The sequence below is a fragment of the Calidris pugnax genome, unplaced genomic scaffold, assembly GCF_001431845.1.
Source record: "Calidris pugnax isolate Ruff unplaced genomic scaffold, ASM143184v1 scaffold49, whole genome shotgun sequence".
Classification (NCBI taxonomy): Eukaryota; Metazoa; Chordata; class Aves; order Charadriiformes; family Scolopacidae; genus Calidris; species Calidris pugnax.
Window position 1 is genome coordinate 4,553,225 of NW_015090798.1, and position 25,582 is coordinate 4,578,806.

At 37.6% G+C, this 25,582-nt stretch overlaps 1 protein-coding gene across 2 annotated transcripts; it reads right to left on the reverse strand.

Moving 5' to 3' along the window:
* On the reverse strand, positions 1-25,582 carry SEPSECS (Sep (O-phosphoserine) tRNA:Sec (selenocysteine) tRNA synthase). Of its 2 annotated transcripts, XM_014937083.1 has the most exons (12): positions 25,314-25,582; positions 23,909-24,063; positions 22,227-22,345; positions 21,979-22,137; positions 19,037-19,190; positions 15,145-15,247; positions 12,731-12,860; positions 12,518-12,609; positions 5,237-5,330; positions 4,502-4,592; positions 2,291-2,593; positions 1-1,540 (listed from the first exon to the last, which is right to left on the reverse strand). In XM_014937083.1, exons 1-11 carry the CDS (start codon positions 25,425-25,427, stop codon positions 2,329-2,331), a joined length of 1,476 nt encoding a protein of 491 aa, XP_014792569.1. In that variant the 5' UTR covers positions 25,428-25,582; the 3' UTR covers positions 1-1,540; positions 2,291-2,328. The 2 variants fall into 2 exon arrangements, with proteins under 2 accessions (XP_014792569.1, XP_014792568.1); XM_014937082.1 differs by having other exon boundaries at positions 1-2,593; positions 25,314-25,581.

Genomic DNA, 25,582 nt, shown 5'->3' on the forward strand with positions numbered 1-25,582 from the left:
TCAGGGGTGTATGTTCCAGTATTACTTCACTACTTTATTACAGAAATTAGTGGATAGAGAATAAGTGATTTATACTCTTTCTTGAAAAATACTTTTTATCTACTGAATGTCCTAAATAACCAATTATTCTCCATTTACTTGAAATTATATTGCCTTTCGAATTACTTAAAATTTCATTTTATTTATAGTGACATTATAGAATGCTTTCATCTCTAAAAATGTAATATTAACTGAAGACATTTAAGGGGGCAAAGGGAGCAAACAAAATGGAAAACTGGTACAGCAGCTTACCAAAGTAACATACCACAAACATTTCAATCAAGAGTTTATACATCATGACCGGACAGATTTCTCAAAATAGTTTTAATTTCCTGACTTCGGGTGGCGTCATTAAGATTTGCAAAGAGATGTAATGACACATGAATTAAAATGTGGTTTTGTGTTGGTTTTTTTTTCAATTAAAGCCATCATCTCAAACTGTTTTTAAAATTAAAAAAAAAAGCTTAAAAGGTCAAAAATCAAAACAAACCACTTAATTGTGTATAGAGATTTGTTAAAATTTCCAGCTTTCACTTCAAATGGGAAGCATTTTGAAGACAGCAAAAACACTACCTGAGAAAGCAGTTCAATTTATAGTAGAAGTGAGTGAATTATTTGCAGCAGGCAATTTATTAGGAGAACATCAAAGGTAGAGGTTTCTTCCTCTCAGAGAATGCAACCGCTGTTTTCCTTATTCAGTTTCAGGATGTTATTCATCAAATGCTTATTTTAGCTGCCACCACCCACCTCCCTAAACTCTCGTGACAATAGTTCTAATGTTTGCATTCTGTGACTTAGTCATCTAAATCAATAATTTATAGTCATCCAGGCACAGCACAGCAGGATTGAGAACCAGGAAGAAAGGTATCACTAAGGCGTTGAGGTTTTCACCGGCTCCTCCAATATACTGAATTCTGGGGCAGAGTTTTGACTCCCGACCTTGTGGAAGAGATTTATTGACTGGAAAAACTGAGGCACTGCATGTTCTCAATTAAAAAAAAAAAAAACACCTCCTTATAGCCACAATGACTTGGTGGTCAAGTTATATTACATTTCTCCTCGGATGTGTTTGCACAAGTATTTCCTGACATTTAGAACTCATCAATTGTGGCGCCTCAAGAATTACTACGTTACAAACAGACAAAGAAAACGTCTTTGAGCATTAAGCTCACTTTGAACAGCAAAGGACATAAAAACTACATACAATGTAGTCAATGCATTTAAGAATAATTAACTGGAAGTTTTGCAACCTGCAGCACTGGCATTCTGGTGATACGAAACCTTTGTTTCAGGAATGGGCTCTGAATCCACTGGTTGCTTAATGAATTCAAATAAACAACAGCCACAGAAGCAACAGTGCCAATGGCAGGAGATGTTTCAGAAATTTAAAAAACAATGGACTAAAAATGCCAAAACATCCTCAGGTCTCACTGGCTCTTGAAACTGCTGCATTAATCCCACAAGGCATTCCTCCTTTTCAGTGGGGCTCCAACCTGATTGCCTGATCAAAGAAAAGATGAAACAGAAAAAAGAAAGAAAGAAGAAGAAAAAAAAAAGACAACTGTACCTCTCCGCTCCACAACCCCTTGCTCCCATTATTAAAATAAATTCCTTTGGGTTGCTGAACTACGCAAATGTTTCCAAGAGCTGAGAGGATATGAGGTATTCTAGGTTTTCCTTTGCCACTGAGGACTGCTTTGTTCCAGAGTGTCCTTGAGAGGTGAGAACACCTGCAAACGCTGCTGTTCCAACTCTACCATTTCCTCATGCAGCTTTAACACTGTATTTAGTAAGGCCTACCCCAACACTTATATAAATCTTCGAAAATAAATGAAAATTGGCAAGTACGCTGATGAGAAACAGATATTTTGATAGCAGTGAACCATTTCTTGCTGGATGGCCTATAGCTGGGAAGGAATTCAATCACTGCCACAGAAAATCTTGTTAATCAAGAATATGTGAATAAGCATTCTGTGATTTGCTGAACACCAGGTTCCAAATAAGTCACCCACGGACTGAAAGGCCAGCTCAAGGTCTTTAGGGATGCAGTGCTTTACTTTGGCAGATATTAAGCGCGTTCATGCACCGCAAAAAAATTGCGCCTGGCCTTCTGTCTTGGAGGGAATCTCACCTACTTTCTTTAAAGCTGAATTTCACCCAAGTATTTTTCGGTATTTTCACCCAAGTATTTTTTCAGATCAGGAATAGATTTTTCTCTGCTGCAGATTCACAGTGCTAACCCAATACAAACCTGACACAAGTCAAACCAAAGTGCATCTTCCCATGTTACTAAATCTCTATCTTCTGGTCTTCAAGTTGTTCTGTGCCCGCATTAGAATTACTTATGTCGTTTACACCTTTCTCTTTCTTTGATTCTTTTCTAGAAGCCTTCAAACACTTGTCCAGTCTTTTTAGGAACACATCTACATCTTGCTTCTTAATTCCAATTGCTGAGGCAGCGTTGAGGTAAGCGCAGGGATAGTCATTTGCGTGTGACATAAAGCCTTTAAAAGTGTAGTTATTCACTGTTTGTACAGCCCCACAGGGAACAACCCTGGAATAAACAAACAAGAGCGTGATTCAGTTAAAGATGCCTCGGATATTTTATGTGTTTCACTACGATGAACACATTTACACAAGTTCTTACACAGTGTAATGTAAATGAGTGCCAGTAGTAGCAGATCCTGAACTATCTTGACTCTGTGCAATGCCTGTGTCCCTTCCCCTCTTCAGATAATTTATTAAGGTTTTCATTAATGGTATTTATGAGCTCCCCAGTGGGGGGGGGGGAAAAGACATCTGCAGGAAACTTTCCTATTCCATAACAAGCCCAAATTATCTGACCTGCTCTGTCTCTGACCTGGGTCTGTTCACCCCTCCTAGGGGAACATGGTGACCCTGAGCCCCCCAGGATCTCCTTACTGATGGCAGCCTTAGAGCAGATGTGCGTGGCACAGCGTACTGTAGGCCAAAAATGACTGGGTTCAAGTGATTCAGAGGGCTCAGGATCCCAACTTCCCCTCATCCATTCCTCTCTGCTGCACCTCCCTTCCCCCCCATCCTGTCATATTAACACCTATTCATTCCCTCCTTGTAGCAGACACTTTTTGCTACAGCTTTTACCTCTTCCTAATACTAAGACCCTCTACCTATTACACCCTATTTCTCAGCACTTTCAGTAGATATCCATTCCCCTGATAAATCAAGACCCTAATCCACATCCTTACTTGTTAAAGAAACAACTTGCCTTGTGGCTACAGTTAAAGCCTTCACAAGCAGTTAACACCAATCAATTGATAAGAATTTACTGCCTCTATAGAGACCTTCCCCGCAGTTTGGAAAAGAAACTGCATTCAGACAAATGCCACCAGGATTAGGAGATCCTTCCTTCCTCTGAGCAAGACCACAGGTTGTGCAAAAGGGAGTTGCTATTCCTACTGCCAACACTCAGCACAAGCATAAAATTTCAAATTTGCTGAAATGCCAGGTCAAACAGTGTATATACTACAAAAGAATTACTTGCTTAACGTAAAAATAGGAAAAAACCTGAAACCCTTGCCTCAGGCAAAGAATTGGAGAGTTTTAACATCAAAAATTGAACCTCTTGAATAATTTTCATCCAAAGATGGCTGAAATTGCAGGACAAGCCAAGGTTAGGACAGGCAAATTAAAAAGAGCATCTAACTACAGTACATATAGATTTACTGTCACTCATTGGTGCAGGAAGAGGAATAATCCAAGCTAATGAAGCATACCTTCTGATGTGAAAACACTCAGCTCTGCTACAAAAAAATGACATTAAGTTTATGGCAGAAGTTATCGTGGCAGCAGTAATATTCAGATTAAGGAATCCTGCCAAAACAAATTTTAAATCATTCTCCTCTTCTAAAAGGTTTAAATCAAAATCATTAAAAATTATATGGCTTGCATTTCCATTTACCAATGTCTCTAAGAATAAATTTAGCTCAGACTGGTTCAGGTTGTAGATCTACAAGAAAAAAATATTAATTTTTTTTAAGCACAATTAGTTCCAGAAAGCGAGATTTTCTTCCATATGACAAAAACCTATGTAGGGTATTAAATCTTATTCCCCTGACATCCAGCACAACCATATTTGTGCTGCAATAAACAAAACTAAGATCTTCCCTAAGTAGCTTACAACTTAACTATAAGATCAGGCAACAGCTGGAAACTAAATGAAACCAAGGGGTACTAGAGAATAATGACACTAAATTAAATGGGCACAGATTATCTGTTTAGCCTAACAAAGGGAGCCTAACTCAGGCAGGTAGATGTTATTAGTAGATAACTGATAAAGATGTGTGTATTACTCTTTGACTCATTCTTGTCAGACTGCAATTTGCAGTCATGAGACAGCTGGTACAAAACAAATATGATAGGATTTCATAAAATACATGCCAATGGAACACCCCAAATTTTTCAAAAATCGTAGCATCCTCACCTTGCTCCAGAAACTTGTCTTGTGAAAAGCATAGATCCAAGTTGGGTAACAGCAACATCATTATTTTCATCAAGGTTCTTCAGCGACATTGCTAAAGTAACAAAAGGTCAGGTTAAAACTACTACAAAGCTGCTTTTTCTCCAAAGAAGAACCGCAGAGGACAAGCTGTTTCCCAACAATAAACATTTAGCCAAATATTCGTGTTCAGATACAAAGAAAAAAATGAACCCAAATATTACATTTCATAATTTTTAATTTTCCCACAAGCTGTCATAGATTACTTATTTGGTTAGACAGTATGTAAGGCAGATTGTCACAGGTGGGCAACATTACTTTGGTATTCAGCAGAATTTTTGGTTAGAACAAATATCTTGAGTAGGAATTCCATACTCTCTTTTACGGCACTATAAGATGATGGGTAAAATAATTATACTCTATTTTTAAATCTACTCCTTTATAAAAAGTATTACTACATGCTAACATGCCCACCTTTACTATAATAAATGAGTATGTTGAACAAGAGCAATTTTGTAAAAAAATAAAGGGCCCAAGTCACTACTCTGCTTTTATAGTAGGTTACCTTACTGGGTTCAACGGTTTCATATCAGCCTAAGAACTATTTAGTAGAGGGTAGTGAACAATGTTTAATATATAGGAATTGTATGTGAAAGAGCATTATGAATGCACAGTATATTAGAATTTTTTTTTTAAAAAAAGGTAAAAAACAACGGTTACCTAAGGAAATAGGATTATGTGGTGTGTCTAACAGTCTCTCATTGTGGTTATCTGCCAGCTTCTTCAGCTCACTTGAAAGATAGGAAAACATCTCCTGGAAAAAAAGGATGCAATATTTTTGTTATTAGCTATCAAACAGAGAAAACAGTACCTATTTCATGAAATTGTTAAGTCTCTGTTATATCCCACAGGTGTCCAGCTGATCCTCTTTTCATGTGTACCAAGTAAGTGGATGAGACAATTCTCTGAAATCATTCTATAAAGGAACAAACTCCGTTTCCTGAACCCTCTCCTTCCCCCTCAAGCTGGTACAAGGCTCTCTGTCTTGTCTAATATATGTACTTGGGATGTCAGTCCTCCTCTCTGTGAGGGAAAACCAAGGGAGGGAAAATCTTCACAGAATCACAGAACCTTCTAGGTTGGAAGGGACCTTAAAGATCATCTTGTCCAACCGTCAACCTAACTGACAAAAATAGACACCCGCACAACAAACAAGAAGCATCACCATCACTAAACCATACCTCCCAGCACCACATCAACCTGTCTTTTGAACACCTCCAGGGATGGTGCCTCAACCACCTCCCTGGGCAGCCCATTCCAACATCTGAAATCTTGAAGAGGTTCCCACTGCACGGCAGGTCTTACCGCACCCCACTCCTGCAAGAGCTTGCCCCCACAGTAGCCCCCTGAGCCACAGAGGAGGAACTGCCACCACCACAGATGGCCATGTTACGGCAAATCGATCCTTATTTTGAAAAGTACTAATAGAGAGAAAACAGACTAAAAGTAGTGCATTTTGTTACCATGTCTCACACAATCACAATTACCACTGGTGCAGAGACTTCTTTTTCTCTGCATGGAAACAGCAATACAGTCTCTTAAGAAGGCTATCAACACACACTTGAATGTATTTTGTTTCATGTGATATATACTCTCCAAAAACCTCAGCTCCATCCTGTAGCCAGTCCTCTTCCTGAGACCAACCCCTCCTGAAGAATGGAGATACCTCAATTTCTGCACCTTTATTGTAAAGCATCATAAAACTGAGATTCATAAACGTTTTGGCTCAGATACAAGTCACACTGCACATAAAAGCCTGCTTCTCTCACTTCGTCTCACTTCGTCTCTCCTCCCTCTTCCCCAGTAGAAATCCATGATAATTGCTCATGGTCTTCCTCAGTTTAATATCTTCCTCTTCACACATCAGCTCAAAACAATTATGGAAAGAGCAAGAATAAACACCATTCTTCTTATGGTACTCTTTGGCTTCTTTTCCACCCTTTTAAATGCTTAGTCTCTCACAAGAACTAGCAAAAAGATACAGATACTGCGTAGTCTTTCTAAAAGACACTAAACACCAGATTTTTCCTCTTTCTGGCCGCAAAGATCGTGCTGCTCATCTGCTTCAACGTGACTGCCCTTTTCAGCATCCTCATCAATTTCTGAGCCTGACAAGTGATTTTTCATTCTTTAAATAGAGTCGCCTCTCCTGTTTGTAGACCAGTATCCTATTCTGACCTGTGCGTTCGGACAGATACAAATTACAGCTTGTGAGCAAAATTATGTTTTTGAGCAGAACCTCCCGAAGGCCTTAAGAAACCAAACAAAAGAATTGTTAGGGCTGCTTTTCTGGAACCACTGCAGCGGACCCAGTCTCACTCCATGAGCGACCAAAGTACCACAGCTCCCCACTGGTTTGTCCCAACACCACGGAACGAATCCTGCCAGAGAGGGAAAAGTACCATGTTACCGCCTAAATGAATTCAGACGATCGATTCAACTATCAACAAGAGCATAAAAGCTTCTGGAACACTCAGAACAACGACAAAAGTTTTGGGAGGCATCTATGGTTACTTATCAGAACTTGAAATCTGTGAATAATCACTCTAGTTTTTCAGAGGTATTTGTAAATCAAGTGATTTTTACGGTTTCCATTCATCAGCTTATTTCTAGTTCACTTGCCTAAGTTGAAAAACATTCGTGTTGCAAATGTTCAGACTTTTCCCTTCCTTCTGGTCCCTCACTGAGTATAAACACATTCCTCATTTGTTATTTGCTTTCCACAATAAGCATCACCTAAGTGTTAGCCATTTTATTAGCATTTTTCTTGAATCCAAATAATAAATTAATTTGTGCTCCCTCTGCTGGCTATTTACTTCTACAACTGAAGCACAGTATTATAGAAATATATATAAATTGTGTCTACTATGGAGATATCATTAGTAAAATTAGTACTGAGAAAAACCTGTGCTGGAACAGGAGCAACTTCCCAAATAATTAATTTTTGAGTGTTGTATCTCAGGAATTCTCTGTTTTATTTCTTACAGTATTTATTGCTGAAAGGACTTCAAACTGGTATAACCAGTATAAATGTATTATATTAGACTATATATAATATATACACCATATAAATGTATTATATTACATTGTATAAATGTATTAAATTAAATTAAGGTTAAATACCTAGGTTACTAGATGAACCTTTACATACATAGCAATTTGTTAAAACAAGGGAGAATGGAAAGATGGCCAAAAAAATTAAACAAATCCAAGTATGTATTTTCATCAGTTTGACCGAAGCTACCTGAAGACAAATTCAAAACTTCTTAATTTTATAAGCAACACTATTTTGCATCTTTCCATTGGAAGCCCTCTAGAAATTTTAGTTTCAGAAGTTAAGCAGCTTGTTGCAAAACAGATTAATAGCCTTCCCCCCCAAAAAAGGGAAAAAGCAATATTTTTGTGAGGTCAAATCTATAACCAACTTCTATTATAAAATATTTCTATTTCGTGGAAAATTTATAAGCACCCAAAGCAATTATATACAAATGAGCTCTCACATAATTGATTTTCTGTGATAGGCACTCAAGCTTTCTCCAGTGAAGCTAAATATTATGCTAAAGTTGCATTGAACAACCAAAGCACTAAATGTCAGTTGAGTTTCATTATTTAATTCACTATTTCCCCTTAGAAACCTACCCCAAGCCTCACCAGGCTAGCGAAATGATTGCTAAACTATGTGAAAATATCTTGCTCTTATTCTGATCTTTCTAGCACCTAAAACAATAAAATACCTTAAAAAAAATACAAAAACCAAGTCAACAATGGTGTATGCATCAAATGTGACAACTGACTCTATTTTGACAAAACAGCCTACTTCCACATACGTATACAAAAATATTTTCAAGAATTGTGGTAACGATAATTAAAAATATTTGAATCATAACGTAGGCTCTATTTTTTAATAGAGCCTACACTAACATGGATGACTCCATTTGTTGCTCCATTGTGACAGGCACTGTTCTTCTTCCAAATGAAAATAACTAGAGGGAAAGAAGTAAGGAAAAAGGTAGTAACTCCAGAGAAAAAGCAGAAGATGGTGTTACTAAATAGCCTTTAGTCCCAAGCAGGTGACAGAGGGACAACTGCTGAAGGCCAGAAAGCTTTATGTGTATGGCTGAAGCTATCCTGCTGGTTCGAAGTGCCCAGCTTATTTAGACCCCCAATCTGCCTTCTTCCACCTGAGAAGATGAGTTGTCCTCAGCCAACAGCCACACAGCAGTTTGTGGAAAGTTTAAAAAATAGGAAATTAATTACAGAACCTTTTAAATCCTCATAGCATATAAAAGTAACCTAAGAGGAACTGCCCAGTGAGCCTTGCCCATCTGACATGGTAAGACTAATGCTGTCAATCACCACACTTGTTTTTGGTTTTTTTTGTTTGTTTTTTTAAAAGGTCTTTCTTATCAACATGGATCAACACATTTTCTCTTCAGCACTTCCAAAACTTTGAGGTTAGGCTCCTCTAACACATGACTGCAGTACATAGGCCTCTTAAAAGCTTCCATTCATACTTGGCACCTGTTTAACTACACAATAACAATTACATTCAGTTAAATTATCTTGCCTCCAACCACTCTAAAATTTGAATATGGTTCTGCATATTTCACATGAGGAAAATCCTGCAATATTCCCATGTTTGACAAACTACAGAGTAGCAAATTAACTAGACAAAAAAAAGGGTAACAAATGTCTTGTTGTAAGACTACTTGATTTTTTTAATATCCAGCATTAAATAGCTTTTCTCTTATTCTTAAATTCTATCATAACTAGAGCAGCAATATAAACTCATACTGAACTGTACAAACAATTTATTCCTATCAGAATAATTACATCAATGACAAACCACGAAATGTAAGCCCAGTATTTCACTAAATTGTAAAAACCAAGCAGTTTCCTCCCATTTGGTGTGATTTTAAATATTTTAGATACATACTCCATAAGGACATACAAATTACTCCAGTTAATCACTCTTAGAATGTATACAGACAGATGGATACAGATATAAAAATCTCCATCGTGTCCCAAGTATCACAAAAATACATTTAAGAAAAATCAGAATTATCTTGAACATTAAGGAAAGTCTAATGAGGAAATCTGTAACTGCTGACAGCAAAATGAAGCCATCACCTCTTCAATAATACCAGTTCAATAATTAGATAAATGGATTAAACAGGCTACACTGGAAAATAGTTAATAGGTACTAAACCTGATATGTAGGGTCCTGAATGTAAACCCTGAACGTAGGGTCCCTGCTCTCCAGCGGTTCTGAGGTGACACCTGAAATCTACTGTTTATGTTATTTACTGTATTTTCTGTACTATATTGGCTCCACGTGGCCTGGTTCAGAGACACAAACACATACATGAAAATAGAGAGTTTTAAGACCTAGCAATACAGAATATGGGATACAACATAACCTGTATTGAGGAAATCAAAGGAGTTGCTGCAAAACCATAACCTTTACGTAATGTTACGAGTTCTTTAAAGCAAGGATGTTAAGAAATTTGATCATGGATCAGGTGTCGTTACCTGCACTACAAAATGACCTAGAAGGCTCTACAGATATCAGGAAACCACTGTTCTAAACACCACATAACCATATAAAAAGGAATACTGAAAAATTGGAATAAGTGAGAAGACATTACTGTTGATAGCCTTCTTCCATCCTTTCTCTGGAGACATCTAGGCTAAACACAACTGCTGAAAGCATTCCTTAAGCTTTCCTATAGGGCCACCTTTATCCAGAGACTTGGACAACATATGTGTGCTACTGCCTTGGCTCCTCTGTCCTCAGACCCATCACACCATTTTGCCCCTTCATATCACAACATATCGTACCCTCGCACCACTGCACACTCCAGGACTGCCAGCTTGTCCCACTCAAATCCCACTCCACGTGCACACTCCTCTTCCTCATATAATCTCTTCCCTTCCTATATTAAACGGCTCATCTGTGTTAAAAAAAACAAACCCAACCTGGGCAGCATATTTCTTTCCTTGGTTGTGGGAGATTAATCTCCTCTAAAACCAAACTGGGCAGCATATTCCTTTCCTTGGTTGTGGGAGATTAATCTCCTCTCAGTAATATTCTGGTCTTTCTGGCTTGAGCTCAAATAACCTGAAGTAACACCCATGTGAATAAGGATAAGGTAAAAAGAGAAAGGAAAAAAGAAAAAAAAAAGAATACTTGAAAGTTTTTTATAGCTCACTTTTTGTGTGAGTAGGTGTAGCTGCACCGATATAGAAAGGAGTACTCAATGTCAAGCTATAAATAGCTCCTGCTGGGAGCCTAATAGCTCTGCCTCTGCTTTCACACAGCACAGGCAATAAACTAGCACTATTACATTTTTACAATTCAGGAACAAACAGATTTAAGGAAAAAAAAAGGTTTCTATTTCCACAGCAAATCCAATAAAAGAAACATATTTATGTCATATATAAGGCTGCGTTTATAGAGTATACTCACATTTGAAATAAAAAGACCTGAAGTTGTAAAAATATAATGCTTTATTCACTGGAGAACTCTTACCTCCAAGAAAGTGGCAGGATTCAAAATATACAGCTATTCATTAAGAAATTTTATTTATGAAAGGATTATTATTTACGACTTGAAGAATATTTATACTGCCCATTATGTATCCGCTACCAGCATAAATCTGACATCAAAATCAGCTTTGCAGAAGACACGATAAATTCACTTGAGATTCTTTTAGAGATGAGAGTGAAGGAGGGGGGAAAAAATGCAATTTGCTTTTAATGGAGACACAAACCACACACGGCAACAGTCCAGAATAAAATGGTAGAAACTGTACTGCAAGAGCAGCAAAAGTGGTAACTGCTTTCAGTGCTTCATAAGCCATGTTTTCATTTTAGTTGCACAGATCACTCCTTAGTTGTGGTAAGGTCACTGAGCTGGTTTGGTTTTCTATAGCTTAACTCTTCCTAGGGGAACTCCATGGCAGTGCAGAATTTCTGGATGCCTCTAGAAGTAGGTAGAAACAAGTCACTGCACCCAGTGCTATCGCCCTGCCAGGGCCATCAGAAAGCTGTCAGCAGGAAATATTTGGAGCATAGTTTCTAAATAAAATAGTGGAACAGATCATGCATGATTTAAAACTATTAACAGTACTTAATTCACAGCATTTCCTTACCGAAAACCCTCTACAAAAAGAACCCTCTGTGTTAATACACAGATAGCAAATCAGGCCTGAATTATGTCCAGAATTAAGAACAACTCAAGATGTACAGGTTCCAGCCTCAGACCACTTGAATGTTTGTGCAAAGGAGTTATACCCAACATAAAACATGTAGTCTGTGAGCCACAGAGAAGAAACCTAGCTCTGGATCTAGGTGAATACCTTAAATGGCAGCATTTTTCTCTTTTCGTGGCCATGCACAGTAGTTATAACCTAACCAGAAGCTGTGATTCTCCAGAGAATGTAGTACACAACATGTAATTAACATTTAACTAAACATTATCATAGCACAAAGGCACAATAGGGCCAAAGAAAGAACAGAGACCCCTGGGTTACCTCTGGTGGTCTGATCTTACTCTTTAGTCCTGGAAGCAGCGTGACCATGATAACACAACACCGTGCTTCTCAGATTAAGCTTTTGTGGGCAAAATTCTACTGTATTGGTCACTATTTAGAACAACAAATAGGAATACTGCACAAGATAGTCCAGGATCTGCACAAGATAGTCCAGAATCTCCGTTTAGCTTTCTGGTTTGGAAAACAACATGGAAATCATGCTCACTCATGAGCACCATTAAGCCAAGAAATAATTATATCATATTGCTTTTCCAGATTCAGAGCTGGGAGCTCAGAAGTTCGATGGCTTTCTAAAAGAAACTGGATTTACTACACAAAGCAGTTTTTGCAACAAGACTTTGTTAACAGCTGACTGCAAGAAAGTGCTGCTTGCCAAAAAGCTTACCTTTCTTTCTTTCAGTAACTGCTTGTAGCCACTGGCACCCAGAGACAGAAGCGTAATGAGGACATCTAAGGAAGGAGACGCAGATGCTCTTCCTGAAAAAAACCCCAATAGACAGAAAAAATTGGCAAAAATAAATTTTATGTGAAAGAAAGCTGATAATCAAGTTTTCTACAGTTATTTTGTATGGATGAAATCAGTCCATGAACTACTTACCTGGATACATTTTGCTGATCTCCTGAATGAAGGGCTCATTGAAGCCAGCAATGATAGCACCACCTACTGGAACCATAAAATTTTTGTCCAAGCTCTGAACAAAGGCATCTATTCTGCCTACTCGAGCACCCTTTATCAAAAAGGAACACGAAAAAAAAAATCATAATCCACAGCATACATTAGGAAAAAGGAAACAGCATAATTACACAGCAATGTAACCAAAATAATTTCTGAAACCCTCTCAGATAGTGTGATGAAAATTAAAAGTATTAATATTACCTTTTCTTAGCATTGTTCAATATAATTTCTGAAACTCTCAGTGTGATGAAAAATTAAAAATATTAATATTACCTTTTCTTAGCATTGTTCACTATTATTACTGCTGTCTGCTTACATATTACCTTACAAATTCCTATTTTGTTATGATTTAAAACACTGACTTTAGTTCCTGCAAGTCTAAGTGTAGCTTATTTTCAACAGGAAAACCTGTTCAAAGGCTTTCAAAAGGAAACCCTGGGAATTTCATGGGAATTATACAGTTAAAATTGTCCAACCCAAATCATTGCACAGATTCTCACAGTAAAGGGCTACAGGTAAATGCTTCATTAGCAAAGAAGAAGATTTTTCTTGACACATGTATAAATTTGCATTAAAACAAGTCAGTTTATAAGGCTGCTTGCAAAATTAAGATCCAGGTAACTTCCTATAGCAGATTTCCCCACTTCCCAGAAAGCAAAATGTCCTTATACCTGGCTGCTCAGATATTCTTAAAGGAAAAAAGCTAGACTCTGCATTACAATTCCAATTTGAGTAATATGCTACTGTGAGCTGTACAAGTATGCAGCATAACAGAAGCTAAAGAACATACATATTAAAGCATATTCAAATACATACACAACGTAGTACACACTAAAACCAAGAAACAGAAACAAAGTTAATAGCTATGGCAAAAAAAAAGGGAAAAAAAGCAGATGCAACTAAACCACAGTTATTATTTCTGTATTTTAATAGCTGAGTGCATGGGAGATGGGAAGAAGCACTCTGAGTTTGTCAGCTCTTTGATGGGAAGGTGAGTGCCAGCAGCCATCATTTGATTTAATTGACAGGAGACCACCAGAGGAGAAGAACAACAAATGAAATGGTCTCAAAAGCTCTTTCCTGTAATACTCTTGCAAGTTCTGTTCACACTGTGCTCAGCATGTATGTATTCCTAAGTATTCAATAATAACTACTTCTCATAGGCAGGATATCTTCCAGCACAGGAAACACATTTTTGTAAATAAATGTAAAACAAATCAGAGCTTAAATGTATACATTTGCATACCCAAAGAACAAACAAACAAAGAAATCCCCAAACAACCTATCCAGAAGCCAAAACGCTAACAGCTCTATTTGTAGCCTGAAAAGATTATCATTAGATCCATTTCAGGCAGTAAAACTCAAGCAATTCCACAACCCCCTTCATGTCAGAATTTCACTTGTGCAAGTTAAAGACAATAAATATGTAACGAGTATATTACAAATAAAGCGTTTTCCATATCTCTTCCAAGTTTTGTCAGATTCTTTTGGTCTCTCAAGATTTAGAAATGCCAACATGACGTTCCTGTCATAATTATACACCAAGTTGGCCTGTGCCCAGTTAATAACAATGTCTTCTGGATTAGAAAAAAAAAAAAGGGCAGCATATTTTAAATTCATAATAGTTCAGGATCCCCTGAATCCTGTTAAAAAAGATAAATCCCCTATTATTTTGATATGGGCAACAGAGAAAAAAGTGAAAAAACAATGCATGTACACTGCAATAAGCAAAAATACAAGAATTCTTAGTTTCATACATGATCTCAGATATTAAGCAACCTCCTCTTCAAGCTAAACAGGAACAGAATTTAAACTTTTTCAAACACAACATGGAACCTAACCCCATTTCCTCAGTTGCTCTCTCTGCCAACAATATTTTAACAGTGATAGCATCTATCAAGTGTTGCTGTAGAATCTTGTACCTTTAACTGAAAATCTGTAACTTATATTCTGTTGAAGACTTAATCCCTATTCAAGTGTGATCCATTATTTTAACTTTAGTTAATAAGTTTATAAAACATTTTAAGAAAGCTTACCAAGGACATTTTATGAAAGACACTTCAACATAAGCAAAATCCAAATAAATTTGGTTTTAATATATAAAAAGCACACAGTAATAACAAATTTAATAATACAATATAATAAACAATACATAACAATAACAAAATAAATATTATTTTTAATTTCTATTTCCCTCTGCTGCGCGCTCTCAGAAAATTTTTCAAATATCAGACATGCAAAGCTGTGAAACACTCAAAATATGCTACTGTTGCTTATAATCAGAGATTTACTTATATTTATTAAAAGAATTAGTATTAGAAATATACAGCTCCTACCTGCTGGATGAGATGCATACATTTTGAAGACTGAACTCCATAGGCATTGTTGACAATATGGGGAATGTCATATTTAGCACAAATCACAGCCAGTTCCTCCAGTCTACGAGCATAAAATTGTAATTTAGAGAAGCATTAATAACTGTAACTCATGTTACAAATCAGACCATTAAAAGACTGAGAGGTCTACAAGGAGGTCAGAATGAGATTAGAAACTTTTTTGATTAGCACCTTAAGACAGCATTTGTCACCTTAAGCTATAAAGGTTAAGAAAGAAATTCTGGTAGCTTTTATACATATTACAAATTGTTGACCTGGGCTGAAATTTTTCATGCTTCACTGAAAGTTTTGTTTGGAAACCAGTAAATAGATTCCAAATCATTCTGCTTCACATATAAGCACTTCTTTTATACTACCTTAATGATAACTATCAGAGCTTTAGTTATTCACACTTTTTTTCCCTTTTCTTCTAATATTCATCCTGAAAATGGACTAATGGAAGTTCCACGATGTGTCCTGGGAATCAAACGCATCATATAACAGGAAGTTTTTACATGCTGCTGTTTATTTCAAAGAACTAGTGTTTCAATCCTTTGGCTGAAATCTCACTTGCATATTTCATATAAACTGATTATCAGAAGATCTTTAAAGGAATGGAGAACCCTAAAAGGATTAAACATGGAGATCAACAAATCAAAACTTTGTTCATCTGTTTATTCAAAAATAAAGACAACTCCTCCCTTGCCTTTAGAAATCCCTGAAATCACAGTGAGCTCTGCCTGGATTGATTTCTCAAACTAGGATTTATGTGGGTGCATTGGTCATTTTGGGTAAGGGTCTTCAGCCTTTTAAACATACATGTACTTAGTACATTTTTTCGAAGCACTCCAATTGTGCTTGACTTTTTAAAAACCTCTTTATTTTCCCCAGACTTGCAAATATATTTTAGAAATGAAATCTATTTGAAAAAAATACATAATAATTTAAAGTGATGATAAAGGTAATATTATTAAAAAAAAAATCAGTAAACTCTAAATCGCCAATACATTTTTACTCTATCTCCCTCTGTACAGCTTCTCACTTTAATTTACTGACATTCACATAAAATGTGACTGAGTATGAAAACATTTTCCAAGAGGTGACATTCCCTTGCTTTCTATTTCTATTACATTGCCTGGTGTTGTCTTGTAACTCAAAATTCAGCTGCAAACCTCAGATTAAATTTTCAGAACCCAAATCCTTAGGAAAACATCATCACCACTGTTATTATTCTTAAAGAAATCACAGGGATTTTGTGATTGGGAAATACCAGTAGTATAATGTACGTATTGATCTTCTGCAGTCAAGATACTCGTCAGGAGCTCCATGTCCAATAATTTTTCACATTTATCAACATCCTGAATCCTGAACATTATGCAACATTAACAGAACACTTCAGGAAACATAACACTACACTGGGCAAAGCTTTTGCCTTCTGATCTGCTGATTTTAATCAGACTCATTCCTCACCTTCCACAAAGACTCAAAGAGAATCAGTTCCCCTCTTACACGCTTCTTTTCAAGTGCAGGTAGAGAATTTCCCCAAACTGGAAACATAGAGGCTGTACTGCTATGTTTAGTTTTCCTAAAAATACTCTGTTGAACAATTAGATCCATATCACAACACAGGATGAAAGTGCTACAGTTTGAAAACCACATGTGATTATGCCAGAGAAGCAAACACACACAGCACTTGTCTGCTTTCAAGGCTTAAAATGAACTATTAAAAATGCTGTTATTCACCTCAGAAAAAAAATAAAGCATTAATATAAGGTTGGCTACTACTCAAGTTCCTCAAAGTCACAAATAGGACTCTCAGAAATATTTTCCAGTTTATTCTTTCTTTCTCTCCTGCTTGTGAAAGTTCATGAAAAGAAAGCTTTGCTCTTTCTTCTAGTATTAAAGTAACAAGATACAGAGCTCTTCTAAGTACATAACCTAACTGAAAAATACAGGTTTTTTCTTTTAGTTCTCTCAAACACAGTAGTTTTAGAGACAAATCCCAGCGACAGCAGGTAAAAGACTGAGAACTGAAGTCTCTCCAAGGCAGGCAGTTTATACTCTAGTGAATGATTCCCATAAAGTTAAATACTTCAAGAGAAAGCTATAGGTACGCAGGCGTAAAACTCTTACCCTCACCTTTTATCAATCCTAAGCCACTTAGAATTTTAAGCCATCACCACCACAACTAAACAAAGCCTTAGAAATGCAAGATATTTAAGAGTAGACTTTTAAAATGGTACCCTCCAGAAACGCTGTACGGGATTTTCCTTCCTGTAGGAAGATGAATGTTATGGCCTTCGATAGTTGACAGTATCCTTTAAATAGAAAGTGCCTTCAAATCCTCCTGTATCTGTGGTATATCATAACACAGTGCCACTACCTAATAATTCATCTCTTAGTTGCAGAGAACAAAACAATCACATGTCAAAAAGTGGAGGCAGATAAGGAAAAGATTCATTTACCCGAGCTATAAAATAGACCATTCAATTCTGATTGCTGTGATTTAAGTTGGCCAATAAATCTGCAAGTCAACTTCAAGCAATGTTCATAGTATTCTGACAGAATTATATGGTTTTAACTTCCCTCTAGCAACTGGGTTAACATATGATAAATACTGGTTTTTTTTAAAGGTAGGAAAATGGACTGAAACACATCCTTACTTGCCATGCTGCAGAGTCAATAATCTTTTCTTTCCTACACTTGCAAATATTTAACTAAATTTTTTGCACAAGCTGCAGAGGAACTCTAAACGCAAGTCTTTTCAATTTTGTGATAAATTAAAAACAGTTGAAGTGGAACAACTGAGACACTACATTTAAAACCACATTAAAAAAAAAGACATGTTACTAATATCCTATACTTTGATGTACTACATACAAAGCCATAAAAATATACCTGTTCAATTGTAAAAACTAAGGAATTTGCTTCTTGATACTTGTATTCGTAAAAAAATAAAGAAAGCAGGTTTCACAAGTAACACTGGTCTCATTTTTGATAAATGACTCAATATACCAAGTATTTTAGGCAACTCCAACATGTCATTTTCAGAATGAGAAGTTTTTCAAGTATTTCCTAACCAAGCTACACGCTGAAATAATGTCTTGGATACTCTTTATTTCACATCCACAACCACAAAGTTCATCTCAGCTTCAGCTAGTGCTGGAATGCCACCTTCATAGCAACTACAGAAGTTGTATATATGGACATATAATATTAGGAAAGAATGCAATGTATTTTAAGCTTGTTTTAATGGTGATTTAACAGCTGGAAATTACAAGAAGCATCATGCAATCAGGTAGCAAATGTTCAGGATAAGTTACAGCAGGGCAAATCATACGTTATACTTGTTCAGCACATCTGCCCTAGATGCTTCCAAGAGTTTCCTTACATCAGTATATCTTAATTAGCCCTATAAACGTCAGTATAATACAGGAAAGAGTAACTCAAGCGAAGATTTTAAATTAACAGCTTAGGAAAATCCATCATTGGCTAGAGGAGAAGAGTAGAAAATGCAACACTGATATTAAAATGTGGCATTAGCTATGGAGCTACATTTCCAGGACTATGTTTCTATGAAAGTCTACTTTTACTACTTCCATGAAATGACAAAAAAAACACTGCCAAAATGACATTCATTCCACCATAAGAGATCATTTTTAACCTCAGTTATACGACAGAAGGAAAACCTTCTGCATTATTCTCACTTTTTTAATATACTTTTCCAGAAGGGGAACATTGTTTCAACCTGCCATTTTCCTTAAGGAAGGGGATTAAAGTAGCTTTACTAATTGTTGGCAGCAATTTTTTTTTAATAGTAACAAATCATATACTTCTTACAAAGACTACTTACCTATCAGGTACCCTTGGAGCAAAGCAAGACGTGGTGGAATGCACACAAAGAATATTTTCAGCACCAAGAGCCTTGATTTTAGCCTCCACTGCTTCAATGTCTGTCCGTAGCTCATCGCCTTCTAACACGTTTTCTATCACCACAGGCTCAAAACCTGACCAAAAAAAGGCAAGTCCTGGATGTTTATCTTCAAATCTCTGACTAATTGTGGGGTTTTAGTTGCAGTATAAATGTGAAAGCTTTTCTTGCTTTTGTTGGTTTAACAAATTCTTTCAGACTTGGATTAAGAACACAGATACATAAATTGGTTTATTGTACAATGTCCATATCACTAAGAACTAGAGTAATATTTTTGTTAAATACTGGACTCCAAATAAAAAGCTTACCTTATGTTCTTTGCATGCAATAGCAAGAGGCTAAAAGATTAATAACCTCTCTCAATTAAAAAGAAAGTGTTTGAGTGGCATTTTTGAAAACAAGGGCATTCTAAAGCCCCTCTAAAAAAGGATGCCATTAGATGTAGCAATGCAATAATGATTATTATGAACAGGCTTTCATTGTAAGCCTCTACCTTAGTCAATCTATAAACTTCCAAATTACTTCTTAAAAGATAAAAAAGTCTACATTTGACATTCTGAAAGTTACCTTTGTCATATTGAAATCCAAGCTAGTTCCCAACTTAATTTTTTTTAGTTTCCAGTTTAAGCTTGAATTTAATTTCAGATGTACAACAGCTGAGCCTCGTAAGATCATTTCTCAAGGATACATAGAAGAAACATTAAAAAAAAAAAAAAAAGGAAGTTTTCCCCTTCTTCTAAATGCTGGAATGTTTCCAGTTTTGGAATGGGCTGCTCAGGAGGGATGTTGAAAAGCCAGAGAGGGTCCATCAGAGGGCTACCAAGATGGGTGCAATAGAGCACTCACAGCTTAGAAAGAAAGGCTGCAAGAGCTAGATTTGTCACGCCTCAAGAGGCTCAGGAGAGCATCTTATAACAGCCCCCAACCATCTGAAAGGGAATTACAAAGAAAAGAGAGCCAAACTTCTTACTTACAAAGGAACTTCTTTACTTTGAGGGTGGCAGAGCCCTGGAAGAGGCTGCCCAGAGAGGTGGTGGAGTCTCCTTCTCTGGAGACAGTCAAAACCCCCCTGGACACATTCCTGTGCAACCTGCTCTGGGTGGACCTGCTCTGGCAGGGGGTTGGACTAGATGATTTCCAGAGGTCCCTTCCAACCCTATATCATTCTGTGAAACTCTCATCGGCAGGATATAATAAGAGGCAACAGCAACAAATTTTGGCTTGAGAGGTTCAGAATAAACAGCAAGAAAAACTTTTTTCATTCAGAGGACACCACAGCACTGGAACTGCCACCCAGAGAGACTATGGAATCTCCATCCTTAAAAGTTTCAAGATTCAGTCAGACAAAGGCACAGCTGACCTAATCTAGTGCTTAAAGACTTATTCTTTCTTTTTACCTGTTGTGGTAGTTGCTCAAATTTCTAGCTCACAAACAAACAACTTAATCAGAAAGGTTTTGTTTACAGAATAAAACACTAGAAACCATATATTCCCATCCTTAAGCTGGTGTGACACAGCAGCAACATCACGTGAGCTGAAGTGACTATTACTTTCTTTAAAAACAGAGAGATGTTCAGTTTACTGAATGAAAGTAAAGGAGAAGGGGGGAAAAGTGATTTCCAAAGCAGTGTAACACAGCAGCAGCTATGTCAATTTTTCCTTCGTGGCTCAACACCGTGTCTTAACACTGACGTAAAGCTCAAACTCTATGGAAGAACTTGGACTAGAATGATGTATTGACATTGTTAGCCCCAGTCTGGTTTTCAATTAGTGATCTAGAAGACAGAAACTGCATTTAATAGATAATTGTTAGATATCTGATACCTGTTTCTCTCTTATTTTTAGATGATAATTATTTTAATTGATTTTGTAATAGTTGTCCTAACTATGAAAAAGGATTAACAGATCAATTTTATTTCCTCACAATAAATGTTTATGTCATCAATAAATATAACTTCCTTAGCTTGGTGCTCTAAATTGAGCACCATATTGCAAAAACAGCCTCACTTTTCTTATATACATGTTTTATTTGTTCTGATTTGATTCCTTTTAAACACCTCTGCATCTTACCTGGACAGAATCCAGTCCCTGCTTCTAGTTGTTTAGTCATTTTTATCTAATGATTCTTTTATGCAAAAAACAAACGTCCTAGGAACTAGGACCAGAATCTATGCCACCACCTGCAGGTATGTGCACTGAGCTGGAAAATTATGGTCTCCCTTACTTGCCCTTTCCTTGATCCCACACACCTGTCTGCAGAAGGGGACAGTTTCAGTGCAGGGACAGATTTCTACCCTTAGCTTACTGGTAAACAAGGAACTCGACTGGAAAGAAATTAAGGTTTGAACTATTAAAGGCACCAAACTCATTTCCCGAGCGAGCTGAGTGACATTGCAAGATTAAAAAACAAATTGGGCAGCTAACACTTCCTATGGTCTAAAAGAAAAGAACGTGCAAATCAGACAGCTTGTCACCTTCTGATCACAATTATTAGGACACATATGCTTTTTGCATAAAACTAAGTGAGAGATTTGAATCACGAGCCTTAGTTTTAGATAATTGTCAGGACAGCAAATCAGGTATCTCACTCTGAGAGTAAACTGTAAGCTCCTTAGTGTTGTGTTCTCTATTGACTACTTTATACACCTTGGTGCCTCAGTATATACCCACGTTTTACAAGGCATTAGGAAGAATTGTGTGATTGCACCTTGGAAACCAGGAGTGCACAAATAAAGCACTTGGAACTACTATGCATTAGACCTTTTCTGGATCCTACTGCCAAGCACAGGAGTTGACCACTCTGCCAGATGATGTTTTATATCTGGTAGAAGAACACACTGTGAAATCAGTCAGCTCTTTCTTACCTGCAGTTATCATTGATTTAAAGCAAGATTTCTGGTCTATACGTGGCCAGATAATGTATTTTGCCTTTGGTCTCTTGTGCCGCAATGTTAAAAAACACAGAGTTAGACTCATGCCAGTTGCCATAGGAACCACAAAGCAATTGGTGACTGTCCGGACACCTGTACATAAAAGAAACAAGTCAGAAATGAACACAAAGAACCCATGACATACCCTCACAAATAAAAGGCATTTTCAGATTTACACTTACCAGCCAGCTTTATGATATCCAGAACTACTGAATTAGTAAGTTTGTTCAAAAGGCTAGACCCTGCAGCTTTAGGTTGGACTGCAGAAATATCACCTGACCTTCCAATTCCATGGATCAACCTAAACAACAAAAAAAAGTTGAAAACATACATCGGTGTTTTTTTTTTCCCACATCCTAAAGCAATAATTCCTGCTGACTGAAGAGAATTTGATTTGATAAACAGTTGTGGAAAATGCTGTATCCAGTGCAACATCAATATCTGCTACAGTGAGTTCCATTATAACAAACTACATATATTCATATGAAACTGTCATTTTATTTTATTTTTTTTTTTAACAGTAGATTAAGAATGTTCCAGTATGCAAGTAAAAACTTTGAGAAGACCCAGGGTAGCAACACCTTTAGCATCTGGCAGGCTTCCTTTTAAAGCACACCTCAGCACTTCTCCATGTGTGTTGAATTAGCCTGATAAATGCTGACATGTTCAGACACAGAACTCCAAGGAAAACAAAAAAAACAGTTGCCTATAGAATAGCACACCATAGGCATAGTGGTATTGTATAGATACTCCCCTGATAAATGCTTCACCTCCACAATGCAAGAATAATATATACTGTGACAAAATGTCCTGAAAAATTGTTAATATATCACTTTGCCCATCTTTTTCTACATCGTCATTTCATCTACCTCATTCTGCTATTCAATATTATGTATCAGGCAATACCACCTCTCTCTGTATTCTGTTTATAAATTATGCTTATATACTGCGCTTATAAATGTCGGATATTATTTAGCACCTTTCAGGAGTGGAGGATCCTTAAACTGTGTATAAAATGTGAGCTTACAGAACTTGCTTTACCCGTGGCTGAAATGCAGCAGCTGCTCAAGTAAGCTACTAACAATATACACCTACTTATGGCTTTAATTCTGCTTCTGTCTTGGGAATAAAGTAAAATGCAGTCTGATGAGCATATGGCATCCAGAACTTCTCGGAGCATAATTTTACAGCTTAAATTTTTTTTCCCATTTCAAGCTATAGATTGAAATGAACAATAGCTTGATAATTAATTGAAACTTGCACATAATCCTCACTCTATCAAAAATATCTTCTCCTCTCCTTCCTGCTGCTATATTCTTAACAGCCTTCTCATACTAATACTTTTTCTTTTCTGCACATATGTACTCCTTCCTTAAGAAGGAATCTTCCCTAAGACTATTTTCATGCACGTATCAACTAATCACACTATAAACATACTACTGAATATAAGAAAATACAAACAGCTGTTCACTAGGAGTGTTTGATACTTTAAAACTACAATATAAAGTAGTTTTTAATAACATACGGATAAAATACTGGACCGTATTAAAAAAGGCAAGTAATGAATGGATTATTCTAAAAAAGGAAGATCTCTGCTTCCCTTGCATGCAGTCAACTCAACGACTTAAATTTCAGCTATAAGCTTATACAGGACATAACCCTGACAAAAGAATTTTGGTTCATGCAAGACTTTCCAACGAGTTATTAACTAAAATTCAATACAGAAAGTTGTATCAACCCAACATTGCATTGCATTTTTTATCTCAAATGCTATCAAGGTCTCAGATAACAAGACACAATAAAATAAACCATTTGAAAGCACTAATAATAAATCTGAATAATTAAAACTGCCAATAATTTGTACCTGTAATGCCTTCGGGCAACGAGCCCTGATGCCACTCTTCCTTCCCTCTCACCCACACCACAGTTGCCCAGAAAGTTATTGCTATCCATTATAGCAAGTTCATGAAGAAACAGTTCAATGGTGCTTTCATCCCATCCATCTTCAGGACATTTCCCCTTAATAATAATAATATAAAGGTAACTATACCAAACTTGAAAATTAAAAACAAACACAACTTTTTGCAACTTGTTTGATTAATGTCACCCTTCTTTCCCACGCTCAACAGCGGTTTGTATTTTCATTATGCTGCTTTATATTATCTAACATTATAAATCTGCATTCAAAGAAAAGTTAAATAATTATTTTTCAATATATTTCGTGCAATTACATTAGCACATCCTGATATTAAAAGAGTCAGGATATTTTTCACTTTCAAGTGTTACGTTACACAGAAAACCACCGCGCCACATATATGTTAATTACTCCCTAGAAGCCTATAGATTATTTGATGCGTTCTCTAGGCAAGAAACGACTACTACAGGGATTCAACAGAGAACTGGATGAAAGGGAGCTAACTGGGTATTACAGAACTAAAAATATCAATTGAGAGCAGAAGGGAAACAGGAAGATGTGTTACAGGTGAAACTCTATCTGCATCGTTTCCTTTCCATATTCTCTAAGTGAAATATAGAATATAACGTGTCCAAATTTGCTGACACACTCTTTTTTTTGTGCGGTGCAAGGAACTGGTCCTGTGAATTGCAGGAAAGGTACTCCTAAGGGGAAAGGCACTCATAAACCCATGAAGCTTTACTACAGCAGCTCAACAGTCCAGGAGCTTTTTTTACACATCCCAGTCAGAGTAAAACCAATTAATTTCTGAAGCATGACATGAAAGTTAAGTTTGAAATAGAGGATGGTGTGACCAAAGACGTTCAAAAAGTGAAACACTTGAGAATTCACTGCTTAAGGATTTCTGTACACCGGAGGCAAAGAAACACACTCTTTTGGCACCTCACCAGCATCGTTTTTTACCTCATGTAACAACACGTTAGCACCTTGTTGCCTTGAAAAACGTCCTTAAACTGCTTGCTGGCCCTTTCTCAGCAAACGCACAAACCCAAGCCTATCTCTTTTGACCCCCAAACGTTGCCTTTCATTTCGCAGCTCCGTAAAGCCTCTACCCTTACGGCAGGGCCAGCCGAGCTCTCCCGGGCCGGCACCGGGGCACAGAGGGCCGCAACCCCCCCCCCCCCTCCGGGAGCAGCGGGGCGGAGCGGCCCGGATCGCCGCGGGGCTCGGCCCGGCCTGCGTGCTCCCTGAGGGGCCGGCTCCCTGAGGGGCCCCACGCCCGTGGGGGCGACTCAGCGCCGGTTCTCTCCCCTCCCCGGCTCCGCGGGCGCCGAGCGGGGCCGCTGGCGGTTACCTGCTCCAGCAGGGCCCGCAGCCGCAGCTCATGGGCCCGGCGGCCCTGCGCCCCCTGCCGCACATAGGCCGCCGTCACCAGCCGCTCGCTGGAGCCGAAGTTCTCCGCGTTCATGGCCGAGGAGAGCGAGGAGGAGGGAGGGGATTCCTACCGCCGCTCAGCCCCTCAGCGACTCGGCCACCCCCGACCCCGCTGCTCCACGCCGGAGAAGCGCGGAGAGCTCAGCGCAGGCGCCACTGAGGGGAAGCAGGGCCCGCCTTCCCGCCCTC